Source organism: Drosophila virilis, chromosome 2 (genome assembly GCF_030788295.1).
Source record: "Drosophila virilis strain 15010-1051.87 chromosome 2, Dvir_AGI_RSII-ME, whole genome shotgun sequence".
NCBI classification, from domain to species: Eukaryota; Metazoa; Arthropoda; class Insecta; order Diptera; family Drosophilidae; genus Drosophila; species Drosophila virilis.
The window spans coordinates 4,072,718-4,086,921 of NC_091544.1; the positions used below are offsets into that span (position 1 = coordinate 4,072,718).

Consider the following 14,204-nt stretch of genomic DNA (forward strand, 5'->3'; position numbering starts at 1 on the left):
ATTTTGTTGCTATGCTGAGACATAGGTACGATGTTTATCGGACGTTAGACTGCGCTTATCGATACTCAACGATATATCGTGCAGCGCCATTCAAGAGCCATCTTTTTTTGCCGCGCCTCTGCCTCTCATTCTCAGAGACATTTTTGAGATACCGACGACAAAGTAAGCGTTTGAAAATCAATCAAATAATTCAAATTAACCTCGTCTAGTGTCAGTGTGTGTGTAAAGACAGTTAAAATTATAAATAGTTTTATAAACTGAAAAACTTTAACGACGCAGGCTCGCTCCCAGTGTATAAATTATTCATTTTACCCCCAAACGTTCTTTACTGTACTCGCAGATTCGTGTAGCGTCCACGACGACATTGAAAACGGAACGGCAGCCGAACCGAGCGTGCGAGTGAGCTAAGCAGAGCGCTTGTCAACTCAAAAAGCAGTAGAGAAAAAGAAGGCGACGAAGACAGCAGCAGCATAATCGACGCCGCACGTACCGGGAGCATTTAAAATAATTTTTTCTGTGGATTAATTTTACTAAAAAGGATTTAAACACAATGACTGAACGTGAAAACAACGTCTACAAGGCAAAATTGGCCGAACAGGCCGAGCGCTACGATGGTGAGTACGAAAAAACGGGGCGAAAAAAAAAGTTTTTTTTTCTTGTCAGCGGAGCGCAAACTTTTGGGGAGGGGTCCAGTTCCATGCTCGTCGCGTGGCCTGCGCTACGTCGAAAATTGCTCAAAATGTCCACAATTTATACAGCGGGTGAAAAAAAAAAGAAAAAAAAATGTAGGCATTATTAATTTTTGCAGACATTTGTGTGTAGGTGCGCCCCGCTGCCAATGGCTTTCGTCAGAAGCGTCGAGTCGGCGGCGTCGCCGCAGCCGATGAGTGTGGTGTTTCTGCGAAAAGACCGAATACCGAATAAAAAAGATGACGAGCAGGCGAGGCAGCGCTGTAGAAAAGGCAAAGAAAGACTGGAAAAAGAAAAATGTAAAACAAACCTGATTTTTACCGGCAAAAATTCGCGTGGTTTTCGTTATTGAGTTGGCTTTTGCAAAAACCCAGATTTGTTGCGTATTATATTATATGTACATTTGTATATGTAGGTACTGAACTCTTAAAGAAAATTTATAGGATGGTGGGGGAATTTTCAAGTTGAAATTTTGTGTATTTAGTGCTCGTTGATAGGCGTGCAGGGGGCTGCGCGACGGCGGGGGAAATGACATCGTTGCTAAGGGCTGTTTTTGTAAAAACTTTTCTGTTGCCAAGTCAAACTTTTTCTAAGGAAAATCCTTAACTGCATTAAGAAGCAGCAGCATAATTTATTGGTTATTCAAATATGTTAACAGTTGGCCCTAGAAGAGAGCGGCGCCCATACCTTTTTCTTGTTCTCTTGTTCCTTTCGCTCAATTTAATCGCCACTCAAAATGTGCTTTTGTTGCGCAGCAGCGCAGCAAGGCGGCGGCGGCGACGTCGTCATCATCATCATGCCGTGCTGTGAAAAATCGATGAATGAATCGATTGTGTGACTGGCGCAAAAGTAGTCGCCGCTGAAGAAACAAAACGATCGGCGACTGCAGCCAGACTTCAAATATTTTTCTTTATTTGGTTTTTATGCAAATAAGTTGCTCATTTTATTTATTTTGTTTTTCGTTAAAGAATTTTCTCGCATTTAAGGGCAGGCAACTCTGCCTGATAGTGCAGAAAGAAAAAATTTTGCACTAGCATTACTCATGCTTTTGTGCGCATGTGTATGTATGTATGTACATACATATGTATGCATGTATGTGTGTGTGCGCCTCTGAGAGGCATACGCACGCACGCTCACCGCTACTATCTTAACTACTCACACCATCACAGTCGGAAATTGTATTGTTGCTGGCTGCTTATTTAATTAAAAATACTTCAATTAATTAAAATGCTGCGGCTGCTCAAAATGCAAAGCACTAGACAGCAAACCAGCGTTTCTAGCATTTGACTAAAAAGCGCGCGCGCTCGACGACACTGCTCAAATGCGTTGCCATGTGCGTTAAAACGAGATAACTAGAGTGTTGCAAACACACAGACGCGGATGCCTTTTCTGCCCCAATACACAGTGGCGGTTAGAAGTTTGCTAATGTTTGTTGTATTGGGACTTAAGCATTAATAGTTATAATTACAACTAACAATTCTGCTGGCAATTGCCAGGAAAACTGACAACACTTAACACAGGCAGGCGGCATTTTTATCTCCCTTCCTCTTGCTGCCCAAGCAGCGGCGCTCCAAAGAAGTCAATCAACTATTAGCAGCTACTGCGGGCACACACAGACACACTCACACACACACATACACGTGAACGTTAAAGTCTGTATCACATGTTTTTCTTCTTATTTTCGCCTGCGTGAGCTCCAAACTGTATTCGTCTGTGTATTTGTGCGAGCTCTTGGCGTTGGCCTTGTCGCACTTGGACAGCTTTGGTCATGCTGGAGAGACTAATACAAATGCATTCCAGGCAGCCGGCAACGTCTGGCTGACTGCCTCTTGCCCCTCTCTTGCCACTGCTTTGCCATCACAATGCCAACCCCTCAAACGTCTCCTCGCCCCCTTGCACCCCAATACATATTAACGTCAGCGGCGGTAGCTAGCCTTTGAGTGTGCTTTCAGGTGCTGATTGCTGCTGCTGCTCCCGCTTATTCTAGCTACTTTTTTTTTTCGAGGTCGCTGTGCATGTTTTTTATTTGGCGTTCAGCTTAATGTCGTCAATGGAAAACAGAGAGAGAGAATACAGGAAAAGCTACAAAACGTTACAGATTTGACTGGCGTATTTTTTAGTTTGCTTGCGTAATTACACTTTCCTAACGGAAAGTATTGGCAAGTAACGGCACGCTAATAACCAAACACATACATACGTGCGCATATAAATATAAATTGGCTTTGCCTGTATGTATGTATTCTGCGTATATATGTATGAGCATAATTTATGTGTGCTGACACGCCCACGAAAGAAGACGTCTGCCCAAGGTTCAGACGAATCCTACCTTCCTTTGTCGACTCGTCTTAAATTCCTTCAACTTTGGTGTGACGCGTTCTGTCTCTGTGTGGGTGTGAGGTATATGTGCGTGTGTGGGTGGGTGCTGCTCGAAGAGGTTGGGTGTCGCATTAATTTTTTCTACTTTGGGCTGTTGACTTTGTCTTTGCAGCGTATCTTTTCGGCACCTTTGGGTTTGTCATGCCGTGGGAATTTCGTTTGATTAATATATATTTTGGCCTTGTTAGTAATATGCTGTTCTGTTGGCCAATTTTTAATGATGTCTTAGCGAAGCTTTTATTTGTTACAAATTAAACAGGTGCAATCGAACTATGAATTTCGAAGTTTGTCTGTTTATGGCAACCCTAGTATTACAGTTTGTCGATGCTGTGTACGCTGACGCAGTGTTGCAAAATGCATTGCAATTGTGTGCCATTGCCAAACAACAATTTGAAGTTCACCGTAAAGCAACAACAACGAGATGCTGCTACTAAATTGAGCACCGTGAATCACACGGCCAACTTTATTCCAATTTTCACAGCTACGTGCTGCAGCTATACATATGTACATATATATATTCGAATAACAAAGCTCCCGCTGTTTGAACTTATAAGTATGAGGGGTACGAAGGGGCGGCGCACTCATACAAACGCACGCATATACGTCAGCAGCCAGCTGCGGGAGAGAGAGAGAGAGTGAGAGAGATGAAATTGAATTGCAGGCAAAGTAAAAATGATACAGTGCTATTTAGCACTGATTTGCCTCAATGTGTGCTACAAATTGTTGTGTGTGTGTGTGTGTGTGGGTGTTTTGTATGTGTATCAGTTGCCCTGTTATCAACACGCACACTAAAATAACGGCGACTTGTAAGTTGCAGCTGTCATTCGATCGAATTCACAGTCACTGCAAATGCATGTGATTCATGACGCGCTTTTAGTGCGATGACGCCGTTGCCAGCCAGTGTTGGGATGTGCAACAATGTGTCTGGCAGGCGTTACTTTTCATAACAGTTGTTGTTATCATCAACACCATGAGAAAATCGGTCTAAAACGGGCATACTCGATCACAGGAAACAGCTATATGTGCTGGTACCTAACTGTGATAAGTTATGCCATTAAATATTGGGAGAGTGTGCACCTCCTACTCATAGATAGTGTATGAGGTTGATAAATATAAAAAGCGCAAAAAAAGAAGAAATGAAAAACAATGGATACTTATGGAATTAAGGTAAAGAGTTATAGAAATCTAATTTGTTTTACTTATCATATTAAGCATTGCGCAACTCGGGCAAAAATATATCTATGCTATTAATCAATTGGCACATTTATTAAGTTTTAAATATGCATAAGTTCTTATCTTATCTTACGCGCTTACATGTTTCTCTCTTGTCGCTTCTTTACAGAAATGGTCGAGGCCATGAAGAAGGTCGCCTCCATGGACGTTGAGCTGACCGTTGAGGAGCGTAATTTGCTTTCGGTTGCCTATAAGAATGTGATCGGAGCACGTCGAGCTTCGTGGCGCATCATTACCTCCATTGAACAGAAGGAGGAGAATAAGGGCGCCGAAGAGAAATTGGAAATGATCAAGACCTATCGTGGTCAGGTGGAAAAGGAGCTGCGCGACATTTGCTCGGATATACTAAATGTGCTCGAGAAACATCTCATTCCATGCGCCACGTCCGGCGAAAGTAAAGTATTCTACTATAAGATGAAGGGCGATTATCATCGCTATTTGGCCGAATTCGCCACCGGTTCGGACCGTAAGGATGCTGCAGAGAATTCGTTGATTGCCTATAAGGCAGCAAGTGATATTGCCATGAACGATCTGCCACCAACACATCCCATACGCTTGGGCCTGGCTTTGAACTTCTCGGTAAGCGCGCAAGAGAGAAATCAGTCAATATTATATCGAAAATCAAACTAAAATATGTTCAAATCGTAGGTGTTTTACTATGAGATACTCAATTCGCCGGATCGCGCTTGCCGCTTGGCGAAAGCCGCATTTGATGATGCCATCGCTGAGTTGGATACGCTAAGCGAAGAGAGCTACAAAGACTCGACACTGATTATGCAGCTTCTGCGGGACAACCTCACATTATGGACGTCCGATATGCAGGCAGATGGTGTGTAATCCCTAACAATCCCAATTGTTTATATATATATGTGATTATCCAACTAAAATCTCTGCTTCTCTGTGTTCGTATTTAGACTCCACAACAGGCGATGGCGAGCCCAAACAGGAAATTCAGGATGTTGAGGATCAGGATGTGTCGTAATTTAAGTAAACCCCCGCCCTTCCATTTAAAACAAAACAAAACAAAAAAAAAAACAAACAAAACAAAACAAAAAAACAAACACAAAACAAAAACAAAAACATATACCTTCTAAAGTAAATATAATACATATAATATATATGCATACAACAATAAAAACAACACGCAACCGGGTAGTAAACAACAAGTAAAAAAAAACAACAGCAACAACAAGAACAGCATCTGGCAACAAGAATCAACAGCAACAACGATAAGCGACAACCAACTACTAAAAAGGGGCAGCAGCAGCAACAACAACAACAACAAGAACAAGAAGAACATCAAGAGCAACTACAACAACAGCAGCAAGTAGCATGAAAAACACATAACAAAAACAACAACAACAACAATTACAACAGCAAAAAACGCGACACGAAACTGAAGGGGCTATCGTGGGCGTGGGCGTGGCTGTGGCTGCTGTTGGTTGGGCTAGAGAATTGAGATGCAGCCGCCGTCGCCGTCATCGTCATCGAATGCGAATCCGAATCTTCTTTGCCCAGGCTCCTTCAAAAGCTACAGCAGCAACAACTACTACATTTGAAATTTTTTGCATTCGAGAAACAAAAGCATTATATTATATTTAAATAAATATTATATTTAATTCTGAGAAGCGAAAAACAAAATAAACTCATTTCAAACTAAACACAGCACACAAACACACACACACACACACACACACACACACTCACACACTCACACACACAAAGTAAGCAAAACGTAAATTTCATCCGAAAGTTGGCATAATATTCATTTAACAATCTTATCAGCATGAAAACGTTAAGATACATAACTTCAACTTTAATTTTAAGCCAGTCATAAAAGTAATTAAAGAAAGTAAATTAAAAGGAAATAACACTCAAAAACAAAAGAAACAAAAAAATGAATAAGCGCAAATTGAATAAAAGCGAAGCAAGCAAAAGCGTAACGTAATAAAATGTAAAAGAAGCAAATGCCGTAACAAAAAACAGCAGCAATTAAATCTAATTTAATACGAAACAAGAAGCAAATGTGAAGTAAGAACGAAATGAGCAAACACAAAAACACAGAGTCAAGCTAAAATATAGAAACAAAACAAAATCACAATGAGAAAAATGAATGTTAGTTAATGCGAAATTCGAACGAAATAAAAGTAAAACGGATTCTTAAGCTTAAAGTTGTATGTACGTAAGTGTATTTGTTCACACACACACAAACACACACACACACGGACACGAACACGAACGAAGAACACGTATACACCGTGCAACCAGCCAATCACAAATTATGCAAATAGAAGAGCTTTCTTCCCGTTTTACTCTTATATATTTCACTCACCTCTTTCTTGCTCGCATGGAAATCAAAATTAAGCGCAGTTTACGTTAGTGTTTTTTATATGTACAAGAGTTTGTTTAACGTTTTTTAATTCACTTCGCCACAAACATTTCATATATATATATATATATATATATAAATAAATATATATATAATTATTAAAAAGAAAAGTATTTGTAGTTGCTAAAAACAAATGGTACACATATATATAAATATATATTGTATACATCTTAGTATATATACATTCGTATGTATGTACTTGTATATTTTCTATGCCTACCACTTATGTAATTTGTAGAGATTTCGAATTTTTCCAAGTGAAAACAACAACCCCCAAAAACCAAACGGCGACAAAATATTTGCATTTAACCGTCAACAAATTTATTTAGCTAAATATGGAAAAACCAAAAACATTAAAAAGTTTATGTTTTTCTATCATTTTGTTGCTGCGTACCAGGCGAACAAATTGATTAGCCACATGGAACAGCCTTTTTTTTCGCACACGATGCTTTTCGAACACTTTCCGCTTGTATTTTCCGCCAATGAGAAGCTTCTGAGCCGAAATTGTATATGTATGTACACACACACACAGACATACGCATGTATGTATGTATTTATATATGTGCAACGGCAGATGTGAAAAGCCGAGCAGAAAGTTCACGAAGCATTCGGCAGCAGCAAATACATAATTATTAACGAAAAACACGGTTCTTAAAGGAAACAACAAAATCAACAGCTAAACTGACATTCGTATTCATTTCAAATAAAAATATTAAAAAAAAAAAAAACAAATTGAGCATAAATTATTGAAAGTTTGGAGGAATTGTAGGAGCGTAGAAATACTGGGATTATAAATGATTTACAAGTAAAGAGGTTCTAGTTGGGAGCTTCCGACTAGCGGATACCCTGAACCCTCTTCTTCCAACATCAAATGCATATATATATTCTATTTTAGAAGGTATATGTCAAGTTTGGGGACTCTAGCTCAAAATGGCCCAAAAAACAGGATATCGATATCGATTTTTATCGATTGCTTGGAAACGGAGTAAGTTATCGATTATCGGAAATAAACTCGATCTGCGCGGGAACTTGGAGCACCTACATCTAAAATTTTAAGTCTATAGCTCTTATAGGTTCTGAGATCCTTGCGTTCATACATACGGACAGACGGACCTGGCTAGATCGACACGGCTGTTGATGCTGATCAAGAATATATATACTATATGGGGTCGGAGGTGCTTCCTTCTGGCTGTATCATACATTTCGATTTTGGGTTTTTAATGGGTTCAGGGTATAAAAAATATAGGGGAATATATATTTCAAATTTTAAGTCTACAGACGAATGGGGTTCTAACGATCCAGCTCGTCGTCCAGATCAATATATTTCCTTCATTTCCATATCTTGGCACACTTGCAACAAATTGTGTGACAAAATCAAAGCATACGCTGTACATAAGGGCATAATTTGAAAATCATGAGCAGTCATTGACACGTGGATCAATATTGGACACTTGTCGGAGACACAGCAATGCGGAGGCATCACAGCTCGAAGTGTCTGTGTCCACTTCAGCTCAATGCCAAAGCCAGGCGGCATTGATACGAGCAGCCACAGAACTAGGTCTAGGGGCCATTGTTTGGGTTATGCACAGCCGAGCCGAACCGACCTTGGCAGGCACAGATAGATGACAAAAGAGGTGGGCATACAAATGCTTACATATCTATATTTAAAAATCTAGGTAAATTGGCAGACCGCAGTTGAAAGTGGACAAGCCGAAAGGCGTAACGATTTATTTGCAAAAAGTCGCTGGGCTGGAGGAGACGACGACAACATCGACAAAATGTCGCTGCAATTGCAAATTGAGAAGCTCAAAGGTCTGGACAATTACAAAGCGTGGTCGATGACAGTGCGCGCCTATCTGGAGTCCGAGGATCTGTGGTGCGTTGTCGAGAATGGACCCGAGAATAACGAAGAGGTAAATGCTTAGCTCGAATTTGGTGTTCGCATTAAGGTTCGCCCTTTGCAGTCCCTGCTGAAGGATAAGCGTGCCAAGTTCCTGATACTCTGTCTGATTGAAACGAAGCTGTGCCAGTTTATGGTCAGCATACGCACCGCCAGGGATCTATGGAACTATCTGCGCACCCAGCATTCGCTGCGCTGAGGCCATTTTCCTGCGAATCAAAATGGACACCAATAAAGAACATTGCAGAAAATGATATGAAAAGCTTTGCTTACTTCGCCTTACTGTGCCAGCTCTATGATCACCGGCTGCTCCTCGGGATCCTCGTCGAGTAGCCCATCGAAATGCCAGCCCAGCTCCTTGGCCAGTCGCTTCATCAGACGCTCCGCATTTACCATCAGACCGCCAGCATAGAGATTCACCAAGAGCTCGCGCACATCCTTGTAGACTGTGTTGTGAATGGTGGGCGCCATCAGCTCTTCGGGCAGATGGGGCAGCTGGTGGGCCAGCACTTCACTGTACTTCATAAAGGCCAGCTTGTGCTTGCCCACGGCTGTCTCCGAGTGGGCCAGCAGGGCGAGCAGCTTGCGCCAGTGATCCAAGGACTCCACCGAATAGCCAACCAAAAAGAAAACAAATGCCAGCTGCAGTTCCTCAATGAGCGCATCCGGCTTGTTGCCAAAGCTCTCGAATAGTCTATCCACAGCTGCAATGCAGTCCATGGCATGGCGGGATACATCCGCCGGCTGTGCGTCCTGTGGCACACGCGCAGGCACCACACAGAAACGCGGCGCTGTGCCCTCCACGGGCTTCAGATGGGGCAGCATATCGCTTTCGTCCAACAGCAGTTTGGCAGCTGTGTTGCGTCTGCTGATGCTGTCGGCGCCGCCGCGTGGCCTGTCTGCATTCGTGCAGGATTGCAGCTCAATGTTGGTGCGTATTGTGCCCAGCTCGGGCTGGCAGCGTTTTACACACGGCTCGGTTACGCTGCCCGTCAGATCCTTCCACTGGCACACGTAGCGATAGTCGTAGGGCGCCAGCACGCGCTCCAGTTGCGCCAGATTCTTACGTATGCGTTCACGCTCCAGCTCCGGATCCGCTGTCTGACGTGGACGCAGCTCCTCCAGCTCATTGTCCCATTCGCGCACGAGTATCTCGTTGGGATGGAAGAAATGCACGAAACCAACACGTGGCGCCGCGTCGCCATAGGGCCCGCGAGAAGCGCACCACACATAATGCACGCCAGGTGGTATCATCTTGACGCCGCGAAAATCCGGCCCTATCGTATAGGCGCACAAGTCAATGCCGAACTCCGTGCCCACCGGAACGCCAGCTATGGCCAAAACGGCGCCGTCTGCGAGCAGCCGTAACGCCAGTTCCGGATCCATTTGCATGCTGGAGTTATCTTTGTTCATGTTGAGTACTTAACGTTAGGTATTTGCGTCCACTTTGCTTTACAGAGGCGCCCTTCCTTCAGCTAATCGTGTTTACATTCATTTCTGTTGTTGTTCATTTCGGAACAAGCTCAATGGAACTGCTTTTTGTCTGATTCAAATGAACTAAGCGCTAACATATAACTAACTATTTTGTATCTTTAGCGCTCATTCGTTTAATTTTATGCTGTTTAAAAGGTATTTAGTTATGTTTTTAGTTAATAACAAAGCTAAATAAAAATGTTAGCATGTTTGGCGTGTTGCAAAAGTTCCGTGTCGGAACTGCCAACTAGTTCGATAGACCAAAATAATCGAAAACTCTGTGCTGAGTCCAAAAGAACCAGATTCCCCATGTTGATTTTTGTATGATATAAAAAATAATTAAACAGGCCCGCAAGTTTGGTTAATAACGGTTGCAATAGTAAATACTATTTGATATTAGTATGCAATAAACATAGTTACAAATTTTGAACCTTTGAACTTATTCATTTTGCTCAGATCCTTCGGCTATAAGACCTCCTCCATTTGCTGGACAACTGGGCTAATAAATAATAATAAAGCTACAAGTATTCTAATTTATATATAAAAAATTAAATAGCTCCTAAGGAACATTTGTCCCTTGGAGCAGTAAAACCGCGTAGGTCTAGGATAGTCTGCCCGGAGCTGATATTAGTTAAATTTATAAGCCATAGGACACATTTTCGTATTATACTTAAAACTAAGTTTTTATATATTTTAAATAATTTTTTTTTTCTACAAAACTTAGCGAAATTAGTATTGCAAGCTGCGTTTGGTGCCGATATCGTCAAGTATTTGGCGCAGCTCCTCATCCTCAAAGCGACCTTCCAGTGAGGGTATCAATGCCTTGGCCTCCTCCGGCGCCTCCGGGCACAGATTACCCAGTGCAGCCAGCTCGAACTTGTGCAGTTTCTTTTGCATAAGCAAACTGGGAGTACACAAAATAAAATATTAGAACAGATGCTTGCTTTTAAGGCAGGTGTTTGGTGTTTACCTGCGCACGGACATAATGGTCTCCTTGTTCTTGAACTTGCGGAAACTGTCTGTGTATGCGTAGGTTTTCATGAAGACCTCTGAGAACTCCTGTTCCTCGTCGGCGGATTCGTTTTGCCGCTTGCGATGATCAAGCAGCATGTGCACCTCCGATATGAGCAGCGTTTCGGCATTTTCAAACTCTGCAAAACAACCAGATGGAGCTCATGAGAATAAATTATATAAAAAATATTTAATTTGCTTTTGCAATTTACAAGTGAAACGAAAAGTAAAGCTAGGAAAACTCCTAGCCAAAAGAATGCGGTCGTATGTGGCCATTTTCCACCAAGAAATCATAAATCTGTCGCGTTTTGTTCACATCGATCTTAATCAGCCGCCGTGCATCGCCCAGCCGCAGATGCCCCAGCTTGGCCTGCTCGGCAATCAGTTGATTTTTATACTCCAAATAGGCCTGCGGTATCAGACGTGCCACGCTACAAAGATTACGTTCTCCAGCATCCAGCTTGGAGTAACCGGGCAGATCTGCAAGAAAAATTGTTGCTGTTAATGCCAATTTCTAGAAAAATAAACCTAAGGCCTGCCTGTTCAATGTCCAACGTATGAAGGACATTCAGGTATGTATATTGTTATATTCATTTTCTATGCTTTATTCCCTTGTTTTTGCTTACCCGAAATTTCCATGGGGCTTGCCTTGCGACGTGGATACAACATATATACCCTAGAGCTGCTGCCCTGCGGCAGCTGGCCAGCATTTTGATTGTTTTCGTAATGATGCACCAATTGTTGCCAGTCGTGGGCATCGTTTTGCCATTGTCGCGCATAATCTCGCTGAGCCTGCTGGCGCTGCTTGTAGAGGCGCGTATAAAGTCCGCCGCCGTAGAGTGTGCGTACACCATGTTGGCGTATGTCGTGGAGCCAATGGAGCCGGTTCTGTAGTTGGCGAAAGTAGCTCAGCGACTCCACCAGCAGGTCAAATTCGGTGGGCTCACAGACTTGCATTAGGGCGAGGAAACGCATGCAGCTGGCATCGCTACGGAACGCACTCACATACTTGGATATCCAGCTGACCGTGCGATTGGGCATGATGAGGCCATGATCACGCATAACTTTGTAGCGTCGCTGGCGTTCTCTACAAATAGATTGACAGTTGAATAAAGTCGATTGGAAATGTGGGGCAGGGTCAAAGGCACCTCAGGCGATTGTTATAGGCACGGACAAGTGCGCACTGCAGTTCGTCGACCAGCTCCTTGTCGGGTGATTCACTTTCAGGCTCATCATCTGCGCCAACACGTTGCTGATCCACCATTATGGACAGCAGACCCTCCGCAGAGGCATCGTAGGGCGTGTCAAAGTCGCCACGGGCACAGCGATAGCCGGCATTCAGCTTGAACTGCATAGATGCAATGTCATCATGGCGCGGCGGCTCGAGGGATCTCATTTTGAACACATACGGCATACGCTCCGGCAGGTAACAGTTTTGGGCATGCTGCAAACCCAACAGCCGTTCAAAGATGCCACCAAAGTAACAATCATGATAGTGCCTCCGTATCTCCTCGGGCTTATGCCGCCGCTCGAGGGCATCCGCGATAGCATCCCAGTTGCCGTAGCCGTGCGTGCGCAGAGCCTGTAACAGGGAGCGCTCATCCCGTGCCGACCAACCGGGCTCGGTGGAAAATACCTGAATATCATCCCGTACTATAATATAGGCGTGGCAGTTGCGATGGGCGCCAATTTGGCGACCTCTTGCAAAGCACTGCAAGCAGACCAAGACGTCAAGGCACTCGGAGCACTTGATGTACGGTTCTGTGAGGCTACAACGACAAGTCGCACAAGTGGGCCCGGCTGGGTGCCTTGTCCTCGGAGCACTATGATCCACGCTGGAAGCTATTTCCTCCAATCTCTTGTGAAATGCCTGAGCATTAAAAAATACTATTGAACGCTTTGTTTTTTGATCAGTGCGTGCGCGGGCAAATTTTGCTGTGGAGCGCTGAATCTGTTGTGTGCTAGGCTTTGCTGCAAAGAGGTAATTTAATGTGTTATGGTAAACATGCGGTGCCATGTGGGGCTCCCGTAAAACTCTTTTCGCTTCACTTGTAAGTTGCATTTGTGGCAATTGAAGAATTTGTTGTTGTTATTATTGTTACCTTTGGGAAACTGCAAGTCCGCGGCATCTTCATCCACCATATCCACTGGGTTCATGAACGACATGCTGGCTTACTTTGCTTTTTGTGTTGTGCGATAATATTAATAAATAATTTCTCAACAGATTCGATTTGTTTCCTCCCAATGCCGCTTTTTTAATGAACCAGGGATGGCGAAAATGTCGCTTGTGCTCGTAAACGACGTATTTTAGTATTTGAGCGACCTGCAACACTGGCACTGTTAAATATTCCACTAAGTGACTGCAGCTGTTAAATACTCGCGGTAATTTACATCCAATCTACATTTCTTTCGAAATTCACAACACTGGCTGCAATTGGCGGCGCACATTTCTGTTTTTAGTCGCATATTCTTATATGTTTGAAAAGAATCAGACTTGGGCGAGTTATGAGTGACGTTGATAGTGCCGAATCTATCAACGATCCAGCTGAGCATCTTCCCAAATACTGTGATTTCTTTAAGCATCTGCTAGTCGAGGAGTTGGTGCTGGAGCCCGATTACCGGCAGATTCACTACGGAAAGTGCGCAGTGATTGGACGTTTGTGCGCAATTCCTGATTACTTTAAGCTAGAGAACGTGACCGTGCCTCACCTGCCCAGGTAACTAGCACGTCCACTTCTGTATCTATATCCAATTAATAGCACTCTCTTTGTAGTGACTACAGGCTGCCCACTGGAGCGGTGTCCCTTCTCCTGCTGAACTTCACGTACGACAGCCCAAGCGTGGAAAGTCTGGCGCATGCTGGCTACTGCATTGTGCGCGGTGAGGTTGTGCTATGCAACGTACAGAAGCCGAACAGTCCTACGCTGACCACACGGGGCTTGCATGAGCAATTGCTGCAACTGGGCAATAACGAGCAGCTGAGGTCTGCCCTTTTGGAGAAGGTTCAGCAGACTCACAGGCCTGCGCTCAGCGTGTGGCACACGAATCGCATTGACCAGGCCGAGGAGCTCATTCAACGCCGGCTAGAGATTCGACTGCTGTGCAAGGACAGTATCAGCTGGGGCCAATGAG

General features: G+C 43.6%; 5 protein-coding genes and 1 long non-coding RNA gene across 9 annotated transcripts; 3 read left to right on the forward strand and 3 right to left on the reverse strand.

Moving 5' to 3' along the window:
- The first annotated feature begins 26 nt into the window (after positions 1–26).
- Positions 27–5,960, forward strand: 14-3-3epsilon (tyrosine 3-monooxygenase/tryptophan 5-monooxygenase activation protein epsilon). The gene is made up of 5 exons (XM_002054864.4): positions 27–162; positions 341–614; positions 4,409–4,878; positions 4,948–5,128; positions 5,214–5,960. Exons 2-5 carry the CDS (start codon positions 551–553, stop codon positions 5,279–5,281), a joined length of 783 nt encoding a protein of 260 aa, XP_002054900.1. The 5' UTR covers positions 27–162; positions 341–550; the 3' UTR covers positions 5,282–5,960.
- LOC116651841 (uncharacterized) lies at positions 484–2,269 on the reverse strand. 2 transcript variants are annotated; one of them, XR_011416235.1, is made up of 3 exons: positions 1,850–2,269; positions 1,378–1,494; positions 484–1,296 (listed from the first exon to the last, which is right to left on the reverse strand). It is a non-coding gene; the product is annotated as an uncharacterized lncRNA (long non-coding RNA). The 2 variants fall into 2 exon arrangements; XR_004304841.2 differs by having other exon boundaries at positions 1,378–2,269.
- Positions 5,961–8,383: 2,423 nt separating the features above from the next.
- Positions 8,384–10,113, reverse strand: LOC6630362 (protein AAR2 homolog). The gene is made up of 2 exons (XM_002054862.4): positions 8,862–10,113; positions 8,384–8,797 (listed from the first exon to the last, which is right to left on the reverse strand). The coding sequence occupies exon 1, from the start codon at positions 9,999–10,001 to the stop codon at positions 8,868–8,870; it is 1,134 nt and encodes a 377-aa protein (XP_002054898.1). The 5' UTR covers positions 10,002–10,113; the 3' UTR covers positions 8,384–8,797; positions 8,862–8,867.
- LOC6630363 (uncharacterized) lies at positions 8,467–8,787 on the forward strand. The gene is made up of 2 exons (XM_002054863.4): positions 8,467–8,601; positions 8,653–8,787. The coding sequence occupies exons 1-2, from the start codon at positions 8,467–8,469 to the stop codon at positions 8,785–8,787; spliced, it is 270 nt and encodes an 89-aa protein (XP_002054899.1).
- Positions 10,114–10,717: 604 nt separating the features above from the next.
- LOC6630285 (DNA-directed RNA polymerase II subunit Rpb4) lies at positions 10,718–13,346 on the reverse strand. Of its 2 annotated transcripts, XM_002054860.4 has the most exons (5): positions 13,175–13,315; positions 12,221–13,043; positions 11,699–12,159; positions 11,285–11,552; positions 11,079–11,212 (listed from the first exon to the last, which is right to left on the reverse strand). In XM_002054860.4, exons 1-4 carry the CDS (start codon positions 13,236–13,238, stop codon positions 11,317–11,319), a joined length of 1,584 nt encoding a protein of 527 aa, XP_002054896.1. In that variant the 5' UTR covers positions 13,239–13,315; the 3' UTR covers positions 11,079–11,212; positions 11,285–11,316. The 2 variants fall into 2 exon arrangements, with proteins under 2 accessions (XP_015027788.1, XP_002054896.1); XM_015172302.3 differs by lacking the exons at positions 11,285–11,552; positions 11,699–12,159; positions 12,221–13,043 and adding an exon at positions 10,718–10,965 and having other exon boundaries at positions 11,032–11,212; positions 13,175–13,346.
- moi (modigliani) lies at positions 13,334–14,203 on the forward strand. Of its 2 annotated transcripts, XM_070207564.1 has the most exons (3): positions 13,334–13,454; positions 13,533–13,789; positions 13,846–14,203. In XM_070207564.1, exons 2-3 carry the CDS (start codon positions 13,578–13,580, stop codon positions 14,201–14,203), a joined length of 570 nt encoding a protein of 189 aa, XP_070063665.1. In that variant the 5' UTR covers positions 13,334–13,454; positions 13,533–13,577. The 2 variants fall into 2 exon arrangements, with proteins under 2 accessions (XP_070063665.1, XP_002054895.1); XM_002054859.4 differs by lacking the exon at positions 13,334–13,454 and having other exon boundaries at positions 13,483–13,789.
- The last annotated feature ends 1 nt before the right edge of the window (position 14,204 follows it).

Excerpts from the sequence above, each read along its gene's own strand:
- 14-3-3epsilon (XM_002054864.4), top strand. The coding sequence starts at position 551 with ATGACTGAACGTGAAAACAACGTCTACAAGGCAAAATTGGCCGAACAG. Across the intron at positions 4,879-4,947 it reads GCCTGGCTTTGAACTTCTCG|GTGTTTTACTATGAGATACT; the intron begins GTAAGCGCGCAA and ends TTCAAATCGTAG. Across the intron at positions 5,129-5,213 it reads GTCCGATATGCAGGCAGATG|ACTCCACAACAGGCGATGGC; the intron begins GTGTGTAATCCC and ends GTTCGTATTTAG.
- LOC6630363 (XM_002054863.4), top strand. The coding sequence starts at position 8,467 with ATGTCGCTGCAATTGCAAATTGAGAAGCTCAAAGGTCTGGACAATTAC. Across the intron at positions 8,602-8,652 it reads GACCCGAGAATAACGAAGAG|TCCCTGCTGAAGGATAAGCG; the intron begins GTAAATGCTTAG and ends CGCCCTTTGCAG.
- LOC6630362 (XM_002054862.4), bottom strand. The coding sequence starts at position 10,001 with ATGAACAAAGATAACTCCAGCATGCAAATGGATCCGGAACTGGCGTTA.
- LOC6630285 (XM_002054860.4), bottom strand. The coding sequence starts at position 13,238 with ATGTCGTTCATGAACCCAGTGGATATGGTGGATGAAGATGCCGCGGAC. Across the intron at positions 12,160-12,220 it reads GCCTATAACAATCGCCTGAG|AGAACGCCAGCGACGCTACA; the intron begins GTGCCTTTGACC and ends ATCTATTTGTAG. Across the intron at positions 11,553-11,698 it reads AAGCCCCATGGAAATTTCGG|ATCTGCCCGGTTACTCCAAG; the intron begins GTAAGCAAAAAC and ends TTTTTCTTGCAG.
- moi (XM_070207564.1), top strand. The coding sequence starts at position 13,578 with ATGAGTGACGTTGATAGTGCCGAATCTATCAACGATCCAGCTGAGCAT. Across the intron at positions 13,790-13,845 it reads ACCGTGCCTCACCTGCCCAG|TGACTACAGGCTGCCCACTG; the intron begins GTAACTAGCACG and ends CTCTCTTTGTAG.